Source organism: Bombus vancouverensis, chromosome 1 (assembly GCF_051014615.1).
Source record: "Bombus vancouverensis nearcticus chromosome 1, iyBomVanc1_principal, whole genome shotgun sequence".
Lineage (NCBI taxonomy): Eukaryota > Metazoa > Arthropoda > Insecta > Hymenoptera > Apidae > Bombus > Bombus vancouverensis.
Window position 1 is genome coordinate 21,711,541 of NC_134911.1, and position 27,991 is coordinate 21,739,531.

General features: G+C 40.1%; 4 protein-coding genes across 8 annotated transcripts; 1 reads left to right on the plus strand and 3 right to left on the minus strand.

The window, feature by feature from the left end:
• The first annotated feature begins 1,878 nt into the window (after nucleotides 1-1,878).
• TfIIEbeta (transcription factor IIEbeta) lies at nucleotides 1,879-4,452 on the plus strand. 2 transcript variants are annotated; one of them, XR_004464444.2, is made up of 5 exons: nucleotides 1,879-2,081; nucleotides 2,361-2,625; nucleotides 3,426-3,635; nucleotides 3,722-4,238; nucleotides 4,315-4,452. XR_004464444.2 is itself a non-coding variant. In XM_033337852.2 (4 exons), exons 1-4 carry the CDS (start codon nucleotides 2,020-2,022, stop codon nucleotides 4,040-4,042), a joined length of 858 nt encoding a protein of 285 aa, XP_033193743.1. In that variant the 5' UTR covers nucleotides 1,879-2,019; the 3' UTR covers nucleotides 4,043-4,273. The 2 variants fall into 2 exon arrangements, 1 of the variants encoding a protein (XP_033193743.1); XM_033337852.2 differs by lacking the exon at nucleotides 4,315-4,452 and having other exon boundaries at nucleotides 3,722-4,273.
• Nucleotides 4,203-11,467, minus strand: LOC117158689 (ras-related and estrogen-regulated growth inhibitor). 4 transcript variants are annotated; one of them, XM_033337854.2, is made up of 6 exons: nucleotides 10,464-11,467; nucleotides 8,935-9,048; nucleotides 6,107-6,163; nucleotides 5,461-5,534; nucleotides 5,083-5,349; nucleotides 4,203-5,001 (listed from the first exon to the last, which is right to left on the minus strand). In XM_033337854.2, the coding sequence occupies exons 2-6, from the start codon at nucleotides 9,029-9,031 to the stop codon at nucleotides 4,846-4,848; spliced, it is 651 nt and encodes a 216-aa protein (XP_033193745.1). In that variant the 5' UTR covers nucleotides 9,032-9,048; nucleotides 10,464-11,467; the 3' UTR covers nucleotides 4,203-4,845. The 4 variants fall into 4 exon arrangements, with proteins under 4 accessions (XP_033193745.1, XP_033193744.1, XP_033193747.1 ...); XM_033337853.2 differs by having other exon boundaries at nucleotides 10,460-11,467; XM_033337856.2 differs by lacking the exon at nucleotides 6,107-6,163.
• Nucleotides 11,468-11,621: 154 nt separating this feature from the next.
• LOC117158686 (uncharacterized) lies at nucleotides 11,622-15,098 on the minus strand. The gene is made up of 8 exons (XM_076620089.1): nucleotides 14,732-15,098; nucleotides 14,560-14,676; nucleotides 13,795-14,047; nucleotides 13,240-13,461; nucleotides 12,971-13,154; nucleotides 12,667-12,881; nucleotides 12,419-12,596; nucleotides 11,622-12,289 (listed from the first exon to the last, which is right to left on the minus strand). The coding sequence occupies exons 1-8, from the start codon at nucleotides 14,799-14,801 to the stop codon at nucleotides 11,822-11,824; spliced, it is 1,707 nt and encodes a 568-aa protein (XP_076476204.1). The 5' UTR covers nucleotides 14,802-15,098; the 3' UTR covers nucleotides 11,622-11,821.
• Nucleotides 15,099-15,639: 541 nt separating this feature from the next.
• On the minus strand, nucleotides 15,640-27,990 carry ple (tyrosine hydroxylase ple). Its single transcript, XM_033337849.2, has 7 exons — nucleotides 27,450-27,990; nucleotides 21,141-21,252; nucleotides 20,796-20,888; nucleotides 20,566-20,625; nucleotides 18,660-19,479; nucleotides 17,432-17,795; nucleotides 15,640-17,163 (listed from the first exon to the last, which is right to left on the minus strand). The coding sequence occupies exons 1-7, from the start codon at nucleotides 27,516-27,518 to the stop codon at nucleotides 16,999-17,001; spliced, it is 1,683 nt and encodes a 560-aa protein (XP_033193740.1). The 5' UTR covers nucleotides 27,519-27,990; the 3' UTR covers nucleotides 15,640-16,998.
• Between the last annotated feature and the right edge of the window lies 1 nt (nucleotide 27,991).

Consider the following 27,991-nt stretch of genomic DNA (forward strand, 5'->3'; position numbering starts at 1 on the left):
CTTCCCTACCCTTCGCTCCTCGTCTTCTCTCTCTTTCTTCCCTCCTCTGGCCTCTGCTGCTCTCCTCCTGCTACAGATCCCGGTCTCAGTGCCATCTCCACCAACCAACCCCGTTCTACACCCTCTCTACCTCGCGCCCTCTTTTCACCCTCTCACTCCCGTAACTACTTTTTCCCTCCTTCTCTATCATTCGTCTGCGAGAACCGGGAGCGCACGCTTAACGCGCATGTTACGACCCTAGCGCACCGCGCGCGTTCCCTACGTACGGCATTTCCTGTTACTTTCTATCGCGAATACCGATGCGCAGGAGCCAACGTTGCTCTGTCGGTACGTACGAACCGAATAAAAAAGATGGAACGTGCGGACATATACGGAATACGGCAAACGTTCCTGCGAAAGTGATAACAAGTTATGGAGCGGGTTATCGAATGTAAACATCGTGACACGCTACGAATCTGCTCGGAATGATGTTTATGTTACCGAACGAATTGTTTTGCTACCACTCCTACCAGCCCTCCCCCTCCTCTCGACCGCTGTTCACGATCACGATGTTTGCGCGCAATTGCTACGATCCAGCCACGCCACAGACTAACTGTGATTTCTTGCACCACGCCCGCGAAATGTTTACGCTGCACTAGATTGCGATAGCTTTTGGGATAGTTACTGTCTTTGTACGAATGCAAATTACGCTTTTACAAAAAAAAAAAAAAAAAAATAAGTGCTGGCTGTTCGACGTTGCCGATAATTTTACTCCCGTTTATATAAACATGGCGGTTATAAAATTGGCGGGAAATTTCTGACGCATCTAACGGAATGAAATCTGAATAAATATATAAATATATATATATTATAGCTACTTTACAAGAATCGAGCATTTTATATAGAATATATTATGAAAGATTTTATACAGGATATATTTTATAAGATTCAAATATCAAGCGTAAAAATAACACGGTGTTACGTGACAAAGGAAAACGTCGATTTTCGCTTCATATAAAAGTTAGTACCTTTCGCAATGAGAACAATATGTTCTTTCTGTCGGCTCTTTTTAAGCTCGTGGAAGGAACTGCTCTTAAAGCAGCGGTTACTTTGCCCTTTTGACGCGACGTTCGTAAAGTGCGAAATGAAGGAAGCCGGCTGTGTCGCTCGCAAAACGTCGCAGGCGTCAAAGAGCGTGGAAATACTTTGGCGAATTATGTCCACTTTATAGCACGTAAAACGTTCATACTTGCAAAAAAATCGTAAAATCATAATTCACTATGACGATCGATGTCGAATTTGATATACGAATTGTAGACGGTTCAGTTAGGTCTCGATAAAGACGAAAATAGCGCGAGTAAAATTCAAGAAGACAGTAGAAGAACAAGGATACGTATCATATCCATCGAAATTATTATCGAAACTGAATAATTCGGAACCCCACGATCTGATAAGTCTACTTAAATTCACTGTATTCACATAATTTATATATATATTGGGTTGCCTGGAAAATTCGTTCCGATTTTTAAGGAATTTCGTCAACACGAAAGATCATACTGAAAAGTATTTTACCGAAAAACCTGAGAGGTTCTGGAAGGATTGAATATTCAAGATGCGTGAAAGATGGAGAAAAGTTGTGGGACAATATGGCACCTAATATATAGTTCAGTAAATGTATATCGAATCGAAATGTAAATTGGAACAAACTTTTCAAGTGATCCCCTAATATATTCGTTTATTTTGTTCACTTTTCAGATTGCACGCACATTTCACCGTGACATTTTATTTTATTCGTGCGGCCATATTTCGATATTTGAACTATTGAAACGAAATTATCGAGTAATCGAAATTATGGAGCGATTTATCGAAAGCAAATACGCGCATGTGCAGTATAGTTTCATTTCACGCTATGGACATGGAACGAATGATGAGATGGTTAGATGACTCATTATGCGTTTAGAATGTGACAGAAGTGATAGTTCATAAGGAAAGTGGAGATTTGAGATTTTAACATTTGTGCAATTGAAATTTTATAATACAATGGATCCAGCATTGCTTAGAGAGCGAGAGCTCTTTAAGAAAAGAGCTCTTACAACACCATCGTGAGTATTATCTGTGAATTTTCTTTTCCAACCTCAACTTTTGTAGAAAGTATATGTTATGTTTAAAGCAAATATTGAATTTGCGTAAATTTTGTCGTAAAGCTCACGCAATAATTTAAATGTACGAATTATTCGAAGCAGATTGCAAGATATTACAAATTACGATAAAAGATATTAAAAAGATAGATACAAATTTCAAACATAACTTATATACAATTTGATAGAATATTGTTTGTTTGTTTGTTTCAATATTGTAGGCAATAAATTTTGTTCTTATAGGGTGGAGAAAAGAAAGAAGGAACAGGAGAAAGATACCACACGAGATGAGCCATTCAAAAAAAAGCCAAAACTATCCTCCGTGTCTAGCGGACCCAAACTAGACATGGTTAACTACAAAACCATGTCTGGCAGTACGCAATATAAATTTGGTGTGTTAGCCAAAATAGTAAAGCATATGAAAGCTAGGCATCAAGAAGGAGATGATCACCCTTTAACGTTAGAAGAAATCTTGGATGAAACAAATCAATTAGATGTTGGATCCAAGGTAAGTTTAATAATGCATTAACACGTTGACTGCCACTCGTGTTTTCAATGAAATCTCTGTAAAGCCATGTGTGCCACAGTACCAAGCGTTCTCTGCTAGGTACTCCCATCGATATTTTAGTAATACGGGTCTCTCAAATGGTGGTCTCAAGAATGATCTCTCTAGCTGTTGTTGAATATAATGAAGGAAAGTATGGTATAGATTATTCCAACCAAATGGTTTCTTATGCCACCACAATTAGAAAAAGAATCAAATGGTACAGAAAACTTGGCGTTCAACTCCTTCTGGGAATTTCTGTTGTAAACGCTTTGACGGTTTACAAAATTGCAACAAGGAAGAATATAAATATTGGAATATATTGGAGAGTTATTAGGTACAAAATTATTATGGTTGTCTGAAAATACAAAAAATCCTTCTCTTTGACGGAGTCAGCATGATAAAAGATGTTGAATGGACCGAACAAAGACACAAAAGAATTTTAAGAAAACAACAACTTATTGTCCAAATTGTCCCAATCAACTTCAGCTATGTATAGAATGCTTTAAAGTTTTACATTCTAAATAATTTTTTTAATAAACCATTTTCGTATTACTTCTATAACAATTCAATAGCTTTGTTCTCTGGAATATCTTTTCAAATACCTACGACGATCTTTCGTAAGTAGTCAAATAATCGACACCCGAATATGGGTTACGTGGCCCTACCAGAATCTTTGCTGACACCCGAATACGTGTGTCGTGGCAGTCAACTTGTTAAACAATTTGTGAAAATATAAAGATACAATGCTATTCTTGCATTAGGTAAAACAATGGCTTCAAACAGAAGCTCTCATTAAAAACCCAAAGATAGAAGTAACTTCGGATGGTAGATTTGTATTCAAAGCTATGTATAAAATTAAAGATAAAAAATCTTTACTGAGATTATTAAAACAACAAGATTTAAAAGGTCTTGGCGGAATACTATTAGAAGATATACAAGAAAGTCTGCCACACTGTGATAAGCATTTAAAGGTATGTAGAAGCATGATGATACCGATATAATTGATTACAGTATATCAGTTTTGTCAGCAATTTTAATAGGAACTTAATAATTTTAGAGTTTACAAAATGAGATATTATTTATAACAAGACCCTTGGACAAGAAAAAGATTGTATTTTATAATGATAAAACAGCACAGTTTCCAATAGACGATGAATTTCAAAAGTTGTGGAGGGCTGTTGCAGTTGATGCAATGGATGATCAAAAAATCGATGAATACTTAGAAAAACAAGGAATACGATCTATGCAGGATCATGGCCCCAAGAAACCAGCCCCGATTAAACGAAAGAAACCTGTTAGTAAGAGAAAACAGTTCAAAAAACCAAGAGACAACGAACATTTAGCAGATGTTTTAGAAACGTACGATGATACGAAATAAATACGAAATGATCCTGAAATTTTGTAAAGATACTAAATCTATGACCTAAGTGTTAAAAGAGAGATAAGAATGTTTTATTATCATAACTTTTTACGATCATTATGTAAGAGAAATTGTCTATTTTGGAGCTAACATGTTAGTGTTACATATCACAGTGATATAATAAATAAGAAATATTTATTGTCATAATTTCATTGTAAGTACAAAATAAATATAGATCAATTATATATATATTACATGTTTCCATATCTATCTAATCTATTCTCATGTAGGTTACATTTGTAATCAGCCTCACAAAGTGAACAGATACAATTTTCATATGTATGTTATAGCAAGATAGGACGTGAAATTTTGATTCAAATATTTATATCTTGCGTCAAATTTTTACATACATTAATTGATATTAAAACTATAAATTCTTCCATTAAAAAACACGGGAGTATATTAAAAAACTGTGCTTACATTACATGTTGACAAAATTATAATATGAAACTTCTAAACTTTACGTATTGTATATGATTTATAATATATATAAGTCAAAAAACATTACACGATGTTACATAAATCTTTGGTAATTAAACTTTCAATAACAAGTACACATATATAGATAAGCTATGTATCATTCAGTTTTGATTCGTAAGATTGTATTATAAATTTTTTTTAAACATTTCTTTTATAAAATTTACATATATATAAATTTTATAAAACGATATATATATATATAAATATATATATTATAAATATATATATATTATATATATATATATATATATAAGTAGATATGAACTGGTTTTACACGTGTATTAATCTTTTGGAAGCGCCGAGTCACTTTTACCTCGTGAATAAGCACGCGTCGCTTTGCTACCAAGCATTCTATCCAGTAAAGATTGCTTATTCCTTCTTCTAGCTGCCAGAACTTCTCGACACAGTTCATGGAAAGATTCAGCAACTTGTGTGACCTAAGAAACCATATTACACTTCGGTAATAAAATTTATGTACGAAACTTTGTTTCTAACTAATAATAAGATTAGAAGCATACCTGTTCCGCGGCAGACACTTCACTGAACCAACATTCAAAATCTTTCGCAAGTATTTCTCCCTCTTCGGTGCTAACTTGCCGCAAATGAACCATGTCGGCTTTGTTTCCGACCAAAGCGAGGGGCATCGTGGCTTCGGGATCAACCACCGCCAGCGTTTCCTTCGCCTTTCTCACGAAATTGAAAGAACCCCTGTCGGTTATCGAATAGACTAAAAGTAATCCATCCGCCCACTGTACAGTTTCCGTGGAAGGTAATTCATCTTCGCTCTGTAACAGGACGCAAGAAAAGCATGAAAGAATTTGATTTGCTTTCGACCATGAATGAAATCGTCTCGGCAAATGTACATAGATCATTACGATCATCGATAAATACGTTACCTTCGGGCAGGTGTCCAAAATTTCGAAAAGGATCGGTTCACCGTCGACCAACACTTCGTGTTTATATCTATTTTCTGAAAAAAAAAAGAAGAAAAGACAAGAATGAAAAGAACGATCCGAAGATTCTTTTAATGCGAATCATAACTTGTGTCGATAAATGTTAGACGATTCGAAACAATCAGCATCCTCGATGCGGCAACGGAAAAATTGTGTAATAAATTTTCTCCACGAGAACGCGTTGCAACAGAAAGATCAGGTATCTATCGCGATCGTTAAGTAGATCTTTCCAGCCCAGTCTAGTTTTAGATCTCGGTGGGAACACGTGCTCGCAGAGAAGCTGCTTGCTCATCCTGTCCGCGTCTCTGTATTTGTACAAAAAAACAAGTTTTGTTCGAGTATCAACCTCGCATTAGTACCAGTCCTGTCTAGTGTCAAATTCGTTTTCGATAAATTTAGATCAGACGCGGACCGAGATACGCGCAGGGAGAGTATAGGCGGTCCCTGAGGTGCCACGCCGGTTGTTGGCAATTTTTCAAAAAAATTCATCGGTCTATTGTCCACTCTATTCACATTTCATCGTAATTTATACCGCATCGAGTAACCGCATCCTATTGGCCACGAGTTCGTAAATCGAGATGTTCCTTACCCGACTGGTGATCATATTCCCCGATGTATCTCCTTGTTAGAAACCGCACTGTCAATGCTGGAATTTAAGAACAATACACGTTGTTGAAACGTTGTTGAAACGTTATTGTTCTACGTAATCTAGAAATGATCGTGACTCACTCTGTGTAATTATTTGTTAAAACACACAGTAGTAGTCGCGTTCGATTCTGTTTCTATTAGTATCTGTATAACTTTTCTTTATTATCGTGCTTATCCACGAGCGTGACACTTATTAGATCGCCATTAATACAAATCAATACAAATTCCATGCACACGCTTGTTAGAAAGTTGTCAACCTATGCTTTCTTTCATCGTGCGTCCTATTTACGTCGATTCCTCTGCTGTCTGACGTATAAAAATTGTTCTAAATGTAAAGTAATTGTTTTTTGTTTACAAAAGAAGAATGTAGTACGCCATATTCTGTTATTGATTTTATATTTGATTTATAGGAAATGCAGACAACCGAATTTGCAGACTTTCCTCCATTTTGGATCAGTCGAAATCATTTTCCACCTGATATTGTGAGAACGTACGGGATCTTGCTCGATACGATGCACGCGTTCCGACATATCGTGATTCAATCGAGAGAAACGAGAGCTACAGCCTAGTGACCCGCTTCGAGGCACACCACACTATTTTTACCTCGAACTCGAACCTGCCACGGCGCCACAAAACCTTGTACACGCGTTAAACGTCACCATGGTGTGTTTCGTCTTAAGTTCAATGAAAAGTGACCTGTTTTATAAGCGCCGCGAACAAGTCGAATTGGAGTCGGCTAGCCAGCAATCGAATGGATTTATCAATTTTTGATAGCGTTGCGAGGAATTTTTATTTACAGAGATGAAACATTGATTCGTGAAAAGTGTGAAAACCGAAACGTTGATTTTTTCATACAGAATACTCGAGTTTTAAAGGTAGCTAAAATGGCAAAACTGACCGCAGACTGACGTTCCTGAACGTTCACCCAAGACTCTGCGGTGTGCTTTATTTCATGATTGACAGGACCACCTGAACATTTCGTGGAAAACAAATTTATTGCTAATCCGTGTATTTGCGTTCGAGTCCTTAGACCAACATCGTTTCGGCGCTTTCCCTCGTGTGGATCATTAAAAGTTCGCCGGTTATTCGTGCCAATTTTCTGCACGGATCAACTCCGTTATACGAATCGCCTTTGTTCCCTGTCTTTCAACGAACCGAGCAATTATTTGCCGAGTTAAAAATACGTATATACGATGGAAAGTATACATCGTATGGGAAAACAGTATACATCGTTGTTTCGAGATATACAAACCATTGGTCTCTCGTTTATTCGCGAGGAATTGACAGGGCGGTTTAATCGTTTATAAAACGCGATTCAAGGAAATTTTGAAATAAAACTTTATAAATAGAACGCGAGTGTGGTTTGCGGTCAGTTTGAAATGTACAGTTGCTGGGGCCCAACCAATTATGTACTCACCTATGCTTTACACGTGCCATTACCAAAAATACACGCGGTTGGCTCCTTTCAGGGTCCCAACCACGTTTATCATACGCACACAAACACACCTAACGCGTGGATATATGCGACGCATGCACTTGTACTTGAATCAATCGTACTTGAGATACTTTTCAGCGATCGTTTTTATACGAATATTAATGGAAATAATTTAATTCCTAGCGGATAATTACTTTATCTCGCGAAGAAAGATCTATTTCTATTAACAAGTATAAAACAGGCAAATCAATACGTTTCCACATTAGTTGATTATTCTCTGTTTTAACCCACTCGTACTTAACGTTACAAATTATTAACTAATTAAGAAATAAATTGGCTTCGTGTTTTAGTGCGTTGCGTAACATTTACAAAGATATCAGAAAATATATGTCTCCATTGTTATATTATTCTCTACGTTAATCTACATTAATAATTGACAAAAACAAATTTTTCTCAAAGTCTAAAAGACATTCAGTGCTGAACTTCCGTATCTAGTAATTTACAGTCTTGTAATTCGAAGTAGCATCAGAGTTGAAATTGATCTTCGATACGATGGTAAATCTCGCTTTCGTCGAATTTAATCGATAATTCATGCCATAAGTGTGATTCGGTATTGCAAGGCAAAAAGTCAAGCGAAGACAATCAACATAACAATAGTATAAATGCATCGCAGGAAAACGCGGAGAAACAGCTCCTTCCTTGGGATATCCTTACGATCTATTTAATGTAACACTTTCTAATTGCGCTCTTGCATGGTGCTGTATGCAAAGGATTACGGTTAATGTCACGCCCGTTACCATTATAGCAAAATTAAGCGCTACCGCGTGTGTTAGCGTGCCCGCGTTGAAAGCGAGTCGAGTGAAAATGCGAGGAAAGCGGTCGAATTCTAACACGCCAGCCGATGAAAACGAAGTAACAGTGCTAAAAGTAAAAGCGGATTTTACATAACTATCCCAGCGAAACTTGGCATCTGGTATAGCAAAACGTATTCAAATGTATCAAAACAACTATTAGTATAAATAACGTCGATTGTTGTAGACCATTTCTCGATCTCAAGCAGAACGCAATGCCGGATCTCGGCGCGAATATTTCTGAATGTAGTATGAATGTAAAACAACAAGTAAACTATGCATTTTTATGCATTCGTGAGAAATTTGAGATTGCTAGAATGCGCGTAATACGCAAAAATATGTGAGATATTCAGAGTATCGCTTTTATTATAATTTCCAGTAGTTGAAACAAATTTCTGCAAAAATTTCGTTCCTTTGATCGCGTTTATAAAAATATGAATCTGTACGAATATCCGCAGTTTAGTGATAAGGCGTTGTACCCACCGCTTTTTCCAACTCCAGGCGCTCCAATCACGGCCACCTTTACCTCGCATAGCGAACTCTTCTTCCTCCGAATACCTCTAATCGCATTTGACGTCATACTCCGCGCATTTGTCACTGCACAAAGTGTAACAAAACCATGTAGCGCGTGATTGCAAGACAGAAGAAGCGTCGCGGACGAGTAGAACAGACAGGGCGCGTTTCCGTGACGCGAGATCGCGTGTGCGTGGCCAGCGACCAAGCAAAAATTTGTCACGATTACATCTTTCCTTGGCTGGTTTCCATGTCGATAACACCTTTGAATTTCGTATAAGACATTCGAATACCGGCACAGGTGAGTCCGTATACGAGGATTCCGTCTGCCAAGGAAAACACGCAGTCCAAGTTCGTAAATTCGCGTACGAACGGTTAATAATACCAGTCCGCTGTCAACGAATAAACAAATTTAATCGCGAAGATAGATACGGAGAAGAAATTGGAGGATAGTTTTGATGTTTCTGGGACGAAATTACTGTTTACTCTCGTTTACCCATCACTAATTTGTACATTCCGATCTTAAGACTCCGGTGGATGTTCTCGGATATAGTACACGCGGTTCCATTTACCGGGTGTCCCGTGTCTCTTTCATCGAAATCAAAACGGCACCATCTGCGACGATCGGCCGAGGCATTCGCCTCGTGTTCCCCTTCGAACGAAAGTTTAAATACGCCGTGCTCTCCTGTTCCGTCGGCTACGGGTGAAAGAAGAGGAAGAGGGGTGCGATGGAAGAAAGGAGAAACGAACGCGATGGAAAGAGCGGGAATCGAGGTGCGTGTACGGACGTCGTCGTCTGGAAAGAGAAGGGAAGAGACGATGGGTACATTAATAGAACAGTTCGCACATGTCCCGTGGAATTCAAGGAATTTACTCCGGCGTCTAACAATGTACCACCGCGGCACGTAAGTCTCGTTACGGATCAACCAGTTCGCTGGCTTAGACATGACCGTGTTTTGGTCACGTATCGTGCGCCTGAACGCCTGATAAACGATTTATCATACATTAAGATTAAGACAATTTATATTTAGATTTCTTACTCCTGTATATATTTATAAATTATCGTATGTTTCCTTTTATAATTGACGAGCTCAGTGGACAAGTAATCGGGATACGTCTTTCCAAAGATGAAACGAATACGGGAAACTACGATATAAATAAGACGCGTACTTGTTGGAAAGAAAAATGGTAATAACGTTCTTTCGTAATAGCAGTGAGATTTTTCGATATTTGGAAATATACGGAGCTTCTCGTATTAAAGTTTAATATTATACACGGTTCCTTCGAGTTAGAAATTTCATCAAATTTTACCAATTTTAGCTCCGAGCTCCTCGATCGTTCTTTTCTTCGTTTTTTTTTCTTCTTTTTTGAATTACGCAGAGGGAGATAATTTTCATATGAAAAGTGAAGATATCGGTCGATCGTATTGCACGCGTCTTTCAATATCTCGTACTATTAAAAACTCCGCGTTATTTTTATTTCATCGCATACTTACTTACCAGTCGCCTAGAACACACCGATGTACCGTTCCTTCAGCATTCCTCGCCGCACTTTCTATCAACTCGTACGACAGGCAGACATCGCGGACCCTCTTGGAGCTCTTGTATTAAACGGAAGGGAAAAAGGAGCCGAGCGTGCACGTGAACTCACGACGATACTTTCGTCCCTACTATCCGAGTCGTTGGAAGTTTCCTTTTCGTAGACGATGTTGCGAAGGGAGTAGAGGTACGGTTAATCGCGCGAAACAGGGCGGAAGGGATCGATATTGGAAAATCCACGCGTTCTCGAAACGACAAGAAAAACGGAACGTTCGATCGAATGTATCGTTGTACGTACATATATCGAGCGAGTCACGTGCTTCCTGACAATTTCGCGGTTCCGTTGCGTGATCCGACGCGCTTCTTGGTCTCCGCGCGACTGTCTCTCCCCATTCTCTTTTAGCGACTCGTGAGTCCGGGCCTCCTTTATTGCTCTTAAGCCACGTATATACGCACCGATATCCACTTCCGGCAGCAGCCAGAGCGCGCACCAACGGCAAGTTTTGCGTTTCAAAAACTCGCCCGCTTTCTGTACGTTCGACGATTCGCTTACCAATTGGCGCTGCATCGTGATAAATATTGACATAACGAACGTGCCACGGTCAGTCTCGTAAAATGAGTCGACGAGATATTTTCACGACCGACCACTTCCGGATGCGTCGCGGGAATCGAACGAAAATCTGTTTGTAAATCGACCAGTTCGTGGAACAGAACGATCCTTTGGTTATTATTTCGAGCATACGCTATGCACTTCGTGTCTGTTCGAGATAAGACAAATAAACGAAGAAACGATATTTCGAATTTATTGCGGTTTCACGACGAAGAAACGATATTTCTACGATCGTTCGTAAATCGAGCGATCGCGATGTGCTTATTAACGAGATTGCGATTATTCGATGAGGCAGAGTATCGGTTTTGCCGACGGTCTGAGTTTCACACGACGACAGGTTTAACGTCCTTGGCTAGAGGAGCCACTCGTCGGTTAACCCTTGGCTCTCTTCCTTTCCGACCTTGTCACGCTCCAAAGCCGTTCTTCTCGTAGCTTCCGGACAACCGCCGAAGATCCAGTTTACTGCTCGTAGCAGAGCTGGCTTAAATTGATCTGAATCATTAAAATAATTTGGTTCATCGAATTTATTCATCGCGGAATACCTTTATATCGTCTATTCTTACTATCCCTTTTTCCATTCGTAGCTTTTATGCCGCGATATTCGATCATGTTCAGACGCTGATATAAATGTGATTTATCGTAGAATTCGATTTTAATTCACGTTCTCTCAAAATTTATTCTCTTTCGCTAGGAAAATTGACGATATTGGCTAGTCATATAAAAAATGCAAAAGAGCAATACGATAAAAAGGAATTGGAAAATTCTTTTCTGTTCTGAAATTGATACACGTATCTCGAAAGTAGAAATAGAAATCTATACGGCAATTTCGCAACGTAAAGGTCAAGTAACTTATATTTCTCAGTCGTAACAACTCAAGAGAAAAGTACTTGAACCTACTATTTAAGTTTGGTTCCATGTAAATGTCATTGTAGTAATCGAAGACTTCGGAGTCGTTCGAACATTTTTCGCACAAGGGATTTTCTCTTTGAGGTTTCTCATCGAGATCGTGCTTCCTAGTCGCTCGTTCTCCGTGTTGAGAATTTTCATCGTCCGCTTCCCCTCCTCGATCGGTGAGGTAAAAACCGTCGTTAGAACAGAACTGTGTCGATTCGTTTCTAGGCTTTTTTCTTCGAGTGTTTGCTATGTTTTCATGCGAGCGTCCATTTCCTTCGTGTTTCTGACAAACGCAAACAAAATACAAAGTTACTAATAGTAAAATAGAAAATGTTCTCAAAACACTGCCAATATTTATTATAGATAGGGTAGTTTATTTATTATAGAAACAATCGATTACTCGTGTACCTACTTCGTAGCCATTTACGTGTTCTCTGCGAAAATCTACTTTGCGATTATTATTCGAATTGATTTGCTTCATAGGACGTTCGCCTACGTAATTATAGTTCGTATAATCGATCGTATACAAGTGTTCCGCGCTGTCTTCGATCTTTTTCTGCAGTTTCGGAGTCACCACGCTTCGAGACGATCTTAAACGACGCTTTATGGAATTACGATATTCCCATTAACATTTGTCACGTTGTACGGTGTGTCATTTACTTTAAAGCATTCTTTGCATCAACCGACGAGTTGGATGTAACGTTTGCTCTGTTACTCAAGTTTGCTGACGATATGGAGCACCCGTTGCTCCCGCAACACTCACCGCCGCACTGATATTGGCTTGTTCGATACAACGATTTATCAACAGAGTACCGTGAACCATTGCCTTCCGACGTCGAATTAAATTCAACTTCTTTCACGTACGTTTCTATTTCCTATATTTATGAAAATTTGTCAATCGATCTGTTACGTCTTCCGTAGAAACGCGAAATTTCTAAGTGTTTCGTATTACCAAGTCTATTACCTGCTCGTTATGATCTCTGGTAGGTCCCTCTTGTTCCGAACTCGAAGCTTCAGCTTTCGACGATAGTTTATCGGTGGATGTACCACATTCCCTGTAATCCACTCTCACGTAAGGATCTTCAACGATCACCATGTCATCCTTTTCGTATTTTTCATCGAACATTGCCAGTTGCTGTGGACTGCCGCTGTGACGAATAAATTTATTATTAAATAAAATAACTTGACAAACGTTATATCGTTAAGCTCGATCTGATTTATTGTATCTCTTGCCTGATTAAAAGCGCGTAGTTCTCCATTGTTGACTCGTTAGAGTGTTTCGAACCAGACACGTTCGTTTTCAGGTATTTTTGGCCATCGTTCATCTTGTCGGAGTAAAAATAGACAGGTTTAGCGATTTCCATAGATGGCTCGTGTTTAATCACGTTACGAAGACGTTGACGCGATAGTCGATTGTCTTTATACAGTTTGCTTCCTTTTTTCTTATCTTTGCCTCTATAACGTATTTAGTAACATATTTAGAATAAACATGTCGTTAGGAATTTATTTTCTGGCGAAATGTATCTTTGTAATTACTTTCTTTCGTTTTGTAAAACGATGGAAAATAATTCTATATACAGGGTGGTTGGTAACTAGTGGTACAAGTGGAAAGGGGGCGATTCTACGAGAAAAAAAGAAGTCGAAAATATAGAATAAACATTTTTCGTTTGACGCTTTGTTTTCACTGTAGATCGTTGTCTCGATGGAAAAATTAAAATAAAAAGAAAAAATTTTTTCACCCCCTTTTCGCTTGCACCACCAGTTACCAACCACCCTGTATATACTAACCCTAATACATCGTCCGCGTCGAAGAAGATTTTCGACTTCTTGGCGTAATTTCTTTGGAGTCGTTCGAAAGTCTCGTCGTCATCTTGAATTTCTTGCGAAAGATACTTTTCTATGACCGACGATGGCTCGTATCGGTCGCGATGGCACTTGGATTTCATTTTCTCGTACAAGAACTCACTCTCCCGGGCACTCAGAGCGGATTTCAAGCCATTCGCTGTGAGATCGATCAACGCGTAGCAGATTCGGCGCGCGTCTGAAATATAAATATTTTGACAATTTTTAAATCTACTAAGAAGTCGTTTGAACTTCAGAGTAAATGTTTACGTATATGTAGGCTTTAAATACTAAAACACTTCTGGCATTACTATATTACACACATACGTATCGCTGGATTTGTTCTCAAATCCGGTATAACGCATACGACTAAAAATATGTACACGATCGTGTCAATCGAAAGATGTGAGTTATCTTTCTATTGCTAAAAAATATAGTCTTGACGCGAGTAATTCGTTAACTGTAATATTTTGTATAATTTCTTGCATAGCGTTTTTTTTTTTTTTGTCGTATTCGTTAAATACGATTCTGGTCTATCTCGAGTGTAATTCGTTGAACGAAAACCACCGCTCTTTACAAATAGACATCTGATTTCACGTTAGAATTCTGCGTGACAGTGATTTATCGGAATAGATAAAATTATCGTCGAGCTTCTGGAGATAAATCTTTCATCCAGCTTCCGTTTCACTTTAAACTTGTTTTCTTACTTACGCGGTCGCGATTCCGGGATATAGTAGAGAACTACACCAGACAGCATCAGCACAATCAGAGAGAAACGTTTCAGGTAACCGATCCAGGCAAACACGAAGAACGTCTCCTCTGAATAATCTGACGGGCAAAGAAGAAAGTGACTTCGATCATCGAACCAAACGCTTTCACTTACTGTCGCTGTTCCATGATTTTGTCGCGGCGCACTGTATCACGAGCGCGCCAAGCACCGCCAACAGTTTCATCTCTAAAAACCGGACTGCCGGTTCGCCGTTCGTTGGCCGATATCCGATCTTCGATTTACGTGGGAATCGCCATGATTTTTCAGAAAGAACAAAGTCACGACGGAAGATGGCAACGAGCCTCTTTGACGCGACGTTCGCCCCCAGGCGAATTATCAGGAAGCGAATTTCACTTCGATCATGTGAATAACGACAAAAAAAAAAAAAGAAAAAATACGAAGACGAAGAGCGTTGTAAGTAGAATCGGCACGGCTATAACAGACACATACGAAACGTAAGTAGCTTTTACATCGAATTAAAGCGTATTTTTCTTTCCTCGTGTAACGCCATGTAAAACTTATGATCTAAGAAACTTATATGAGACACTTATCTTCCAATGGCTTGGATCGAATGAAAAGAAAATTGAGGTAATGTCACATTAGCGAGAAGCGAATACACTTGACGCGTCGTATTATCGGTAAAACAAACTCGTACTATGTTGTTGATCTGAAAATTACATTAAGGGCTAAGATATGCTACGGTGTGGTACGACAGATCGATGCGTCATGCGACGCAGCGAAGCAAACCAAAAGCGACATGTCAGCACGTAATAAGACAAGCGATGATTTAACTCTTCACGAGACAACGATCGTCGAACGAGTACTAATTTTGCCTCAAATAAGTAGAGACGCACACGTAATTCCTGGAGTTTCTCGCGTTTTATCTCTTCCGTTATCTTTTAAAAATGGTAAGTAAGAAAGGATCAGAATAGAAGGAACGATATTATCGAAGAAGAAAATAATAGTAAATCGATAATATGTAACGATTATCCGGAATTCGTGAACGAAAATAATTTCTTAGATTCGTATTTTATACTTTTATTATGCTCTGAATACTTTACAATATAATACAAAGGAAATCTAGCGGACACGCCAATAGTTTTCTACAGCTTAGCAAGCGCGAGAGTGACGTGCGCATCGATACGAACGCGGAAAAGTATTTGGTACGAGTTAGCGACGGGAAACTGTGCAAGGTGCGCAAGCAAGTGCTCGCACTACACGCTACATAGTGCGTCTCTAATGCAACACTGATCCGTGACTTCGTTATTGAAGTTGTGTTCGTGAATAGTAACTAGTTTCTCGAGAAACGATGCTATTCTCTCATTTTTCTCTTCTCGAAACCTATAATCCGACTGGAAAAATAAAAGAAATCCTTGAACCTATTGTATTAACTAAGGTTTCGCGTTAAATCTATACGATCTGATAGGAAGGATCGTTAACTGTTTACCGGTAGAGAGCAAGCATGTTTCCCAAGATGTGGTACATGTTCGTTAATAACTCTATCTAAAATAAAGAATCTACGTTGTTTTATAATACTGGTCGTCTCGAAATAAAGTTGATCCAAGTGACGACGACACGTTGATCATGTACTGTCGCGGTGAAGGAAGCAAATTCAAACGCGACAACGCAATACTCTGCGACTAATATAATAATTAATAATAATAATAATAATAATAATTTGTAATACAGTAGAGTAAAATACAATACAATACAATACAATACGTGTATCGGAACGAAATAAGGAATATCGTATAACGAAATATGTACGCGTGGAACGTTCAAAGCGTATCAAATTCGGTCCGTTTTTGACAAACACAGAGATCCGCTAATAATACTTTTTTGTAAGAACGTTAGGCCCGTGAACGACGTAGAACGCGAATTCGATAAATAAGACGAGAAGCGCGACAAGATTATCGAACACTCGCGTTACGTAGGACACGAGTGATCCGTTTGTTCGACGAGTGCATAAATACCGAGTCCACGCTTCGAACGACCTGGATACGCGCACGTGTATTCAACTACGCGGATGGACGACTTTATACATAGAGTGAGAACGATTTAATGCGAACGACGAACAATGATGCGAATGACGTGACGTAGACCACCAGGTCAATGAGATCTCGACGTCCTTCCAATAGAAACGAAAAGAAAAAAGACAAAGAGAAATTACGACACTTCTATGTACATTCCGCTGGAAACGATTCTCAACAACGAGAATAGGATTCGCAACTTAAACGAGCAAATTTCGAACTGGCTGAAAAGCTGCGACTTTTTCCAAAAAGAAAAAAAAAAAGAAAAAAACAGACAGTGAAAGATTGAGAGAAGCTCGATGATCCGCGAAATAATCGTATCCTGTTACACGGGCATAGACCCCTTCGTCTTTACGCGAAGGATTTCTTCAGCTTGTTGATAGCGTTTGTGAGATGAGTCATTTCCGTGTTCAGCTGAGACACCATATTTTCCAACCTATCCACGCTGTCCAACACTTCGACGCGTTGCGTGTGCGGATCGTACCTCACCTCGAAGGGTCGGCTCATGGTGGACACCTAAAACGAAAATATCAAAGATCATAGTTCGTGAATCACCGTGATGGAAAATTGTTTCTTTAATTTATAACGTCAAATCCAAGTTTCAATCGAGGCTCGACGAAAGTCGCCTGCGAAAGAATTTATATTTAATCAGTAAAAATAGTAATACCATTTACGACACTGAGCATGAAACCAACACTCTCAATACACGTATATATATACAATATATAGCTGAGATACGCGTTACTACCACGCGTTCAAGTCTCTAGCATCGATCGACACTTACCCAACGACGGAATTTCTCTTTGGCGTCCTCGAAGCTTTCCGCCACGTAATAGATCGGTTGATATTCTTGATCTTGATACTTCTGAACGGCGGTGGTCTTAGGATCGAATGATCTGTGCTCGCATTTGTCGCTCAATGCGTGAAGAAGTTCTCCATAAGCAGACAGAAGACCAGCGCCATAAGCTTTCACCTCGGAACCTTCCTTGCAAAGACCAAATTCAACGGTGAACCAGTAAATCGTGGATAATTTTTCGATTTCCTCGTCGGAGGCTCCGAGCGAGGCAAGTCCGATTTCTTGAGAGAATTGAGCGAAGCTTGGATCGGCTAGCAACGGCATATGACCCAAAAGCTCGTGGATGCAATCTCTGCAAAGTAAAAGAGAATTAACAAAATCGTTCCAATTAGACGTCTTGACGATATCGGTGACGTTATTGCTTTCATTTCGCTTATTCGTGTCGAAGGTAATTAACCGAGTACCGATGAGCGAGTAAGAGAACGAGGACAAAGTACGGCGGTGAAAGTTCTCGCGCAACTAAATGGAGGATAGGCTTTCATCTCTCGACTAATTACGATGCATAATCTCATTATTTAAAATTTCACGTTCAAGTAGAGTCGATGTATCTACGAGAGGTGTCTATGAACGTTACACGAACTCCACGATATTACAATTATGGAAAATGCGCCACGAGGATGAAAATAATGACACGGACGAGAGGAAAGAATATTTTTGAAATTTGTGCAAAAATTTAGGGAAGAATGGTCGAACGGACGGAATGAGATGTGGTCGATTGAAATTTCTCTTACGACAATGCACACGATATACTTGGACGGAAATCGAAAATTATAACGAACGCGGGAACCGTTTCAGTGGAGAAACAAGTTCGCAACAGTGAAACTAAGTTATCAACGCCATCGTGTCGTTAAAAGCCAATTAGAGCTCCATTACGAGCTTAGAGAGGTACGGTAATTCTATTATCATCGTTCCCTGTGTAACAGGATGTCGCTCTCGTCATAACGCAGTATCGATTGCTCTCGCGTACTTTCGTACGAAAAAATCTTCCTCGTGTAAACTTAAAAATGCGAAAACCAAAATTGAGAATAAGGCAAGGAGAAAAAGTACAACGAGACGAACGTACAAACAAACTCGTGCCTTAAAATGCTTCAAAAAATTGACGATACAAATTCGCGAAGATATAATACGTGTAAAAATCCTGAAGAGAGACACTTACGGTTCCGGGGTGTGGTAAGGAGTCTTGATATGACGAATGTATTGAGTGCTCTGGAAGACCCTGAATGCAAGGCTGGATAAAAAGTCCCTGGCCGTGAGCAATCCAGCCGCAGGTCTCAAAGTAAATCCAGTGTTCTTCTTCAAGAATTCGCTGACTTCCTGCAGCTGAGGTATGCGATGCGATTCGAAGATCTTTTCTTCTTGCAGCTTCCTGAAGGTTCTTCGATATTCCACGCAAGCGTGTTTCGGTACCAGGTCGACGATCGTGTTGAACACACGCGACCAGGTCTCGTTCTCCGTTTCGGTATAAGGAATGTTAGGTATAGGGTCACCATACTTGTACGCGAAAGCGATCTCCGCAATGACCTTCCTGCGAGCACGATACTCCTTGTCAGCGAATCCAGGATGGTTCATGTCAAGATCAGGTTCGTATTTGGTCATCAAGTGATTGCAGTTGTCGAGCTCGGACGCGTGTCTCGGGAACCAGGGATCTTTGATGCTGACAGAATTGTCCCCGAGCAGAGTAACGCCGTCTAACGCGGAACTCTGACGAAGGTTCCTGATTAATTGCAGCAAACACTGCCTGGTCATGTCGATCTTCACGAGAACATCGAATTGGAGTCCTTCCTTCTTCGATGGTCGTGTCTCAACGTGGGTCACCGTTCCCTTGAAATTCTCGATCGTCTTGAGGATTCTAGCCAAGGAGCCTATGCCTTCTCTCAAACGCAAAACAAGTGCTGCCTTTTGCACGGTGTGCTCGCTTTCGGGGCATTCCGCTATCGTCTTCGCGAGTACCACTTCCTCTTCTGTTAATCCAACGTCTAAGGAAAACCATAAATCGCTCTCATCAAACAGAATTCCTAAGATGGTAGAAACACTTAACCGAGTAGGAGAGCTGAACCTTTTTATCAAATTCCAGGGCAAAAACCATAAGAAAGGCAGACGTTTCTTTCTTGGAAATAAAATTCTTGAAACTACAGGCATACGTCGAAGTAAATAAGAGAGCTTTCGCGTTATCAAATTTCAGACTGAAGGTTCTTCCTTCGAGACTCTTACGCGATATTTCGAGGCGCTAAGTGATTTCCTCTGGACTGTGTAATAATCTGGCAATTCAAAGTCCATTTCCGCGAAATGTCTCCCACTTTTATATGGGTTACGGTGCAGCTGGCGAGGTGGGGAATAGGGACAGAATAAAGTAGCTCTTATTGTCGCCCACGAACGTGCCGGGACTCGGCCAAGCAAAGATGGAGACGGTAAAAAAGAAATAACTCTGTTATACATTTATCGTGGACGCACGGAGGCGTTTCAGAAACGGGAGAAAGGGGTCCCCGGCTAATACGATTCTAAATGCACAAAGCGGATTCGAAAAGAGAAATGGTCGGGAAAAGGCGGTAAAAGGTCGCCCCCGTAATTCAGCCAAGTGTCGGAAAGCGCTTGGTTCAACTCTCTTTGGTCAGGTACATGCCATTTACAATAGAAGCTGCTTCACTCCCCATTTACCCTATTCGCTTCGTGCAGTCTAATAACGATCGCATCTTCCAGAATTTTACGTCTTTCCGATTCCTTATGAAGCGGACGATATGCTTCGATCTTTGAACGACATATTTTTTCTTCTTACATTTATTTATATTAAATACCAGATTATTTGAAATTATTATATTTCGATTACTCGTAGCATGGATCAAACGATTCATCCGATTACTCGTACTCTACCAAAGAAATTTACGAACTAATTAAATGAATCGTTATTTTAGATTCTTATCTTTTATCTTTATCTGGAATGAAATATTCCCAAGCTCTAATTACGTTTCAGAGTGTGTTTCAGAGTTAATTTCGTAAGAAGTATCCTTGACGCGTTAAAAGTCCTTTATCTGCGATCTGACGAAAAACATGTTGCATACACTTACCATTGTCGTAATCCTCTGGTTTGCCAATATCGCTGTCCGACGAAACCTCAGCTTTGGCTTCTGCAAGTCAGAAATAATTGCGTGCTCATGCAACATGCTACATCTATCGACACTTCGTAATTGTGTTTCTCTTGGATACGAACAAATTCGACGATAAAAAGGGAACTCTCGAAGCATCGAAATTTTTGCTCGTCCAGGAGACATTCGTAGAAAAGTTCATAAATACAAACCTCCGTCCTTAGCAGCACAAGCCAACGTTTCCACCTGTTCATCGTCGCTCGACGAAGCGTAACGTTCCGTATCTGGGCAGATAGTCTCTTCGCCTATCGAGTTCAACAGCAAATAAAATTATCGTGCAACACCGATACTGTTACGAAACAAGTTGAGATCAAGTAACATCAAAAATATTCGCCGCAATACGAAGTAAAAAAAGCTATTCGGAAAATAATCTTAACATCGATTACGCATGCAACATCGAACAATATGAAACGGTGAGTAGAAAAATTTAAGAAAGATCATGCTCGTTTGCTTAAGCTGTACAAAAATTATGTTAAAAGTAACAGACTGTTACTTACCATTTGCTCGTTGACGCGCTTCTTCAAGAACGCTCTGCTTCGTTTGCTTGACAACCAAAGTTTCAAAGCGAGCATCGTCCACGAGAGACCGCCGTCTCGCTGGATAACCGTTCTAAATAAACAAAATGATATTTCGATATTTAATCGAGAGTATTTTACAACAGCGTCATAGCATAGAAGGTACATTACTTATGTACATTTATAGAAAATTTAACTGATCGCATACTGTACATATATACGAGGGCGAGCCGTGTGTCACATCGTAGAGAATCGATAATTTGACAGTTAACAACTGTATATTTTAATAATCTAAGGACTCACAAAGGATGAATAATTATCATCAAGTGATATAAGTAAAGACCATCGACGATGAGTTCTAAAAATTTGAAATAAAAATAATAAACAATAATTATTTTACGATATCTACCATGACAATCTCTCGCTTCTTAAATAAGCAATTCTAAACCGACGAGTGCTAAATTAATTTAATGCACGATATGTTAAAGCTAGAAAAATGCGGAAAATGGAAAAACGTAGCAAGTATCCGAAATACGATATTCGTCGTAATATTTTATTAGTGAAATCTCTCTTTAGATTCCAGTTCTTCAATTCTATTCGAAAGAGTATGAATTTACGTGGATATCCGCAGCCTATGCATCGCGATTAAATTACATTTTTAAACGGCGGATATCCTATCGGTAAGTGAAATCTCGATGCCTCCAACTGCTTGTTCGCGACGAATCAAAGTTTACCTGACGTTCAAAGAGCGGATACCACGGTTGGTAATTCTGATAAGGATTCGAAGACGCGGAAATTAGCGCGCACAGCGGTCATCCGGCTGCCGTTGAAGGATCGGAAATTAGGATCGAATCCTGGGACAGAGGACACAAAGCGTTTCACGCCCTCAAAGAGGATCGCGCGTCGACTAATCCTTGCGATTCGATTTTCTTATTGTTACAGGCGAAAGGAAGTTGGAAAAGAGAATTCTTTGTCGGTACTACGAAGAGTTGGTAGAACTTTGCTAGAAAAAGAGAAGAAGGATAAAAAGACGATTTAACGAGATTTAATGGAATATCGAGAATCGACCGATCGAGAAGCTCGTTAGAAATTCTTAGACGTTGCAAAGCCAGATGCAACAGCGTCGTTCAAATTCAGAACGATCGTTTTTCACGAATGGCACACGCAAGGTGGCACCCAGTTTTATTTTTCAAGCGTACAAAGCGGTTGGCACGGTTTACAGAAAACATGTAGTAATCCCTTACCAACACATCGCGCGAACTGGGCCAAGTACTTCGACGATGGATCGGATAAATGACCGATGACTCTATCGGACGGATGCGTCACGCGATGATTAACCGATTTAAAAATATTGTCTCGTTTGGTTTAATGAAAAAAATGCGACCGACTTTGACCAATATGATCGTTTACCGGTCAGGTAAAGTCAGCACACGCGTTCAGTCAGTGCCACATGGTTAATTATCCCGATCGTGACTCATATTCGTTCGTACAGTTCTATTCCAGCCATTTTCCGATATAGATTATTTTTCGTTTCACGCGTACAGTATATCTTGTAAGTGAATTTGACAAGAGAAGAAAAGAACGAAGTAAACGAACGAGGTAAAATCGTAGGATCGAGCGAAACAGTGGAAAATCGCGTAATAGATCGAATATTTCACGATCTTAATTTATTTGTACCGGTATTTGTATTATTATTTGTTTGCTCGATCTTCTCTGATTTAAATTAATTGTAAATCTCGTAGGAAGTTTATGGCACGTCGATCGAATCAAGAAACTCAATCGGCGTTTCAAGCGAAACCAACGACGAGTTTCGCGATTGATTGAGATATTCGCATAGTACTGGCGTTTTTTGCCGATACAGCCGCGTAATGATGCATAACAAATGCATCCAAGGTCGATCATTATTTCGCCATTTCATACCAGCTTAGAGCTATTAGTTACTTTACACGGACTCGTCCACGTAACACCTATTATGCATTATAGAAATGTAGTTACCGGCTAAACAACGAAACGAGTTCTTCGACGTTGGCCGACCGTGCAAATTCGAAATTATATTCATTTCGATAAAGTCACGGTTATTTCGAGTGATAATCAAGAGGACGAATGATCGTGGGTTTAGCGAAGAAATTCCCTGAACGGGCAATTGCAACCTTTTAGAAAGGGAGGCACTCGTTTTCACGTTGAATCGATCGCATAAACAAGAGGCAGAGATTCGTGTAAATATCATTGGGATTCGGACAAACAGGTTTTCGATTGCGTAAAAAATAAATCGAATAGGAGAAGAAAGAAAAAAAAAACATGGAAAAACGTTGCAGGACGACAACCACCACGGATTGTTACGCGATCAATATGCATAATTCATTTGATGCATTAGCATGATTTTTTTCAAACAGGAATCGGACTCGATGATTGAAATGGGCAAAACAAGACATTTAAATAGAACGATTAGCATAATAGATGAACGAGCGGGCATTAATACACGCTGTCTGTTACACGTGTGTGTACGTGTGTATGTATGCATATGCACGTAAACGTATCTCGATTGATCGTGGATGTCGTCGATGAGAGCGATCAGAGGCGTTGTCGCACGCGTGACGAGCCTCCAAAGGCGAATAACGGAGTTTAAAACAGCGTTCAGGGCCTCTCCGCGGCTCTCGGTAACCATTGGACTTACAATCACTTCGTTCTCATATTTATATGACATATTCGTAATTATCATGCGGGAGCCGAGGTCGATCGATTTTGCAACGCGATACAATTATACGATGTTGCCGCGCGGTCGGCTAACTTTTCTGTCACTCATCGAGGGTGTACATGACTAATTACGAGATTTTGTAATAAATCGATCGGTATGCGCGTCGATCAACAGCTAGCTTGTTAGCTAATGCACGTAATTGACCGATTTAATTAGTCCACTGAGATTGATCGGATCGAACGATCGACGATGCGAGAAATTCGACCATCGTCGAGAAATCGATGCGAACGAGGGATGCGTTAAATTCATTTACAAAAATTATGAAATTTTTATATACGAATCTGTACGTTCCAGTAGAATATTACTCTCACTGTCGAAAGACGAAGAAATGATTTTTCATGTTACATACTTCGCAACGTATCAAATCAGCAGTTAAATTTAAACAACTCGAAAGATAATGCCAAACTGATTCACTCTATTTTTTAAACATTTTCATTTTCTTCCATTTTTTTTTCTTTTTTTATTAGCCGATCGATTAATTTCCGAATATTCGTTACGGTCTATAAGAAGATGAATAATAGCGAAAAATGAATAAGCTATAGCTCGCAGAGACTACGTAATAGGCGATGAAATAGCCATTGGAAATGTTTTAATAGGAAACGCAACGAAGGCCGTGTCATTTTTCACCCCTCCGTTAGAATGACGCGAACACGATCGATAACGATCGAACGAGCGCGCGAATAGCGGATTCTGGATCCAATCTGGTAACTAGATCCGGCGTGTGCGAGAGTTCCGTTTCAGTGAGTCAGAGTCGTCGTGGCTGTTTCCCATTGTCGTCAACGGTGCATACGTAAATATGCTTACGTATGCAACGTTTCATTGTATACCAACAGATGCAATTGGCCAGTAAAACGTAAGTTTCTTATGCCGTTAGGATTTCGAAACCTTCATGAAATTCTTGTATAACGAAAATGCATGATACCGTGATTTCCAAAATTTCGTCAGATAGTGGACCCAACTGTTTGCCTAACTGCTTGTTCGCATATCGACACGGGTTAGCGCAGAAGCGTTCAAGCTCGTAAAGTTACACGGAGAAAGTAAGGGATTAATGTTGACGAGTCAAACACGGGGCCAACTGTGTGTCTTTGCTGGTGAAATTCGGAACCGAGGAATTTCACGTCGTACGATTAAAAAGTTCAGTTTTTCATTCTCGATAGTTCGACGATCGCTAAACCAGCTTCTCGGAAGTTAAACCGATCGACTGCATCTTTTCCGTAATTTATTCGCGTCTTGTGTTTATTTTTCTTTGTTCTTTCCTTGTCTTCCTCCACGTCCGACGCTTTGAAATCCATCATTTTATTAGTTTACTCAACGCGTTACTCATTAGCGATTGTTAAGCTCCTTGGAAACAGGAAAACTCGGAACGATGTAACGATTCGATATCGTTACTTTAGTACGAGATTCTTATTTTTAATTTGCTAGTTTAATTTTAAATTGCTATTTTACAGCAAGCATAGAAACGAAATATCGCGAATAGCAAAGTAAAGGAAAGAAGAAGGTTCGATTCATGGTTGATCGATATAGCTGCAACGCGACTCGAATTTTTCTATTTACGACGAACAAAGAATCGCTGATCGATGAAGCGTCGAATCAAACGATGAAACGATGGACTCGGAGGATTCGAGCCTTCGAAAAGGAAGAAAAATATGCGAAAGCCGAAGGATTGCGAAAACAGAACGCAACGTTAGAAGAAGACAGTGCGTGCAACTAATAAATCACAATTGACGGCAGACGTCTTGATGATGAAGCACACGTATGAATGAAAAAGTTTGCCGTAGACCTTGCCGCGATGCCAATTAAGCCTTGTTACCGTGCGATTCGAAAAAAGAAAAAAGCGCGCGAAGAAAATGCACAGGGACGCGTCCTTGTGATTCTAATTCTCGGATGACCTGTTCCGAGGCGGAGCTCCCGTAACTGTTATGAATGGAAAAAAGAATCACGGCCTCGAGAAGAGGCTCCGATCGAAAGTCGTCATTGCGCGACTGTTCTAATGTAACGCGCCATTACCGAACGCCAGGATACGTAGGATCGAACTTTGCGAGCACGCGATTTCCTGACGACGTTCCGAAGCGGAATCGACGGAATTACGCGTTCGTTAAAGAACCGCGTGAGACGAAGTCGTAATTATAGAACCGGTGCAACACGATTTATCGTCTCGTTCAAGCGATTTAACGTGCAACACAATCGAGCAACGATTGCTTGTACGATATACAGCGGTTACGAAAAGTCTTTGTACGTATCCTTTTTTTCCAACGAAGCGTCATCTTGCAAATAAATTTTTATGGTCATATCAAAGTACCGTCGAACCATACACGAAGCTTCATACGCTCGAACTTAGTCGATCAATGTGTAAATGGCGTAATAAATAAAACGACGTATAGATCATTTCTGTCGCCACTGTAATTTCTGCCGATCGATGTAAATGATGCCACACGTATAAAATTCTTCCATGGAAACTGAATGATCGAGGGGAAAAGCGTGTGCACGCGTGTACGTATTTGTTTCATCGGCGGGTCTATGGAAAAGTGAAAGATCGAAGCACACTGGCTGTTCGTGACTCTCGTCGATTTCTGGTCTTACGTCGTTTTCACTTGTGTTTCAACGTCTTCCCCTCTTTCCTCTCGCAGCGTGATTCTTAATTCGAAACTGCCGTGATTGATCTGCGACGACGATGAGTCAGTGTATCGTAATAGTTTCGTCTCGCGTCGGAACGTCCGGCTCGTAGGAAAAGACGATAGCAACGATAACGATCTTCCGGTTCTCCGAATAGAATAGAATGCAACGAATTTTGAATAACCAGATCATCGATTACCGCTCGATCATCGCAGTAATCGATCACGTGTACTTTCTCTAGACTTTTGGGCCTCCTTTTCGTTTCCAGTTTGAGAATTTCACTCGCGCTGTTTGGTCGGACGAAGAGCGTCGCGTTCGTATACGTGTGTGTATGCACGCGCTTACACGAACATAGGTTTTCGTTTATTTTTTTATCTGTTACGAAATATACCGGACGTTTATCATGAAAGTCACGTAGGCAAAGATGAAAGAGGATTCATCCGTAAGAAAGTTCCGAATATCTCGAGTCACTAAATGAAATACGCGTTTCGTGCGCGTTGGAAGACGTTTCGTTTCAATTTTTACGAGTTTCGTCCAGATAAAACGAACGAACGACGAAATTTACAAAGAGTCAAGTTCGCGAAAATAGCGAGGGATCGTCGATGGAAACTCGTCGTGCGTTGCATTAACTGTAAGAAACAGGAGAGGCGAAACGAGCGAACGAGGAGCGGAGTACTCGCAATTACGGTACAACGCGCGAGAATCGTGGCAGTTTAAACGTGCGGCAAAGTTCCCGCGCTTTCCCGCGATCCTATTCGACTCCGTTTAACACTCGGCTGCGCGTTTACCCTGACATAATCGTTCGTCTTAACGACTTTTTAACCGTATCGTGAAAAACATTTACGCGTGATCAGGACTCGTTTAAAATTCGTGTGCCAATATTGCTTAACACAATCTCAAACTCTAAATACCAAACTACTCACCTCGATACTGTAAGACTTCTTGATAGCAAACATTTCGCGGTTCTTCTGCGCTGCTGCGACAGCCATCATATTCGCCGTGTCGTTCTTCGTAATGAAAACTCTTCAAGCCCAAAGATCGGCTACTCGACACCTGCAGCTTTTCACTGCCGTCTGATCGAACGAAGTCGATGGATCACCGGGATAACAATGATTTATTTTTCGTACAGGCAGTCACGGACCACCGAAGAAATCTTCTTCTCGATGGCTTATTCTTTTCCAAAAAGAGCTGAATAACTCGGTCGGCTAACTGGCTACCGGCTTCGCACTGCAACTTCTCTGGATGCAAGAGATTTCTCTCTAACTTTCCTGTCTTTTCTTTTTTTTTTCTTTTTTGCTTCTTGCAACTTCTTCTCCCTTTTGGCTTCGGTTCGATTCGATTCGTCTGATTTGACTCGACGGCAACGACGACAACAACAACGGCGACGACGCTGTGACGTTAAAACAACGAGTTTCTCTCGTCTTAGTCCGCTTTCGATGAAGCGTACGAGCGAATGCGCCTACGG

What these genes read in the sequence shown, in the direction of transcription:
- LOC117158689 (XM_033337853.2), bottom strand. An exon ending in GGAATATGATCACCAGTCGG is followed by an intron (nt 5,535 to 6,106) that starts GTAAGGAACATC and finishes TTTTTTTTTCAG; the next exon opens with AAAATAGATATAAACACGAA. An exon ending in AAGTGTCTGCCGCGGAACAG is followed by an intron (nt 5,002 to 5,082) that starts GTATGCTTCTAA and finishes ATGGTTTCTTAG; the next exon opens with GTCACACAAGTTGCTGAATC.
- LOC117158686 (XM_076620089.1), bottom strand. Translation starts at nt 14,801, where the DNA reads ATGAAACTGTTGGCGGTGCTTGGCGCGCTCGTGATACAGTGCGCCGCG. An exon ending in GATGCAAAGAATGCTTTAAA is followed by an intron (nt 12,597 to 12,666) that starts GTAAATGACACA and finishes GCGTCGTTTAAG; the next exon opens with ATCGTCTCGAAGCGTGGTGA. An exon ending in AACACGTAAATGGCTACGAA is followed by an intron (nt 12,290 to 12,418) that starts GTAGGTACACGA and finishes TGCGTTTGTCAG; the next exon opens with AAACACGAAGGAAATGGACG.
- TfIIEbeta (XM_033337852.2), top strand. Translation starts at nt 2,020, where the DNA reads ATGGATCCAGCATTGCTTAGAGAGCGAGAGCTCTTTAAGAAAAGAGCT. An exon ending in AGAGCTCTTACAACACCATC is followed by an intron (nt 2,082 to 2,360) that starts GTGAGTATTATC and finishes TTGTTCTTATAG; the next exon opens with GGTGGAGAAAAGAAAGAAGG. An exon ending in AATTAGATGTTGGATCCAAG is followed by an intron (nt 2,626 to 3,425) that starts GTAAGTTTAATA and finishes TTCTTGCATTAG; the next exon opens with GTAAAACAATGGCTTCAAAC.
- ple (XM_033337849.2), bottom strand. Translation starts at nt 27,518, where the DNA reads ATGATGGCTGTCGCAGCAGCGCAGAAGAACCGCGAAATGTTTGCTATC. An exon ending in AGAAGTCTTACAGTATCGAG is followed by an intron (nt 21,253 to 27,449) that starts GTGAGTAGTTTG and finishes TTGTTTATTTAG; the next exon opens with AACGGTTATCCAGCGAGACG. An exon ending in AGCGCGTCAACGAGCAAATG is followed by an intron (nt 20,889 to 21,140) that starts GTAAGTAACAGT and finishes TGAACTCGATAG; the next exon opens with GCGAAGAGACTATCTGCCCA.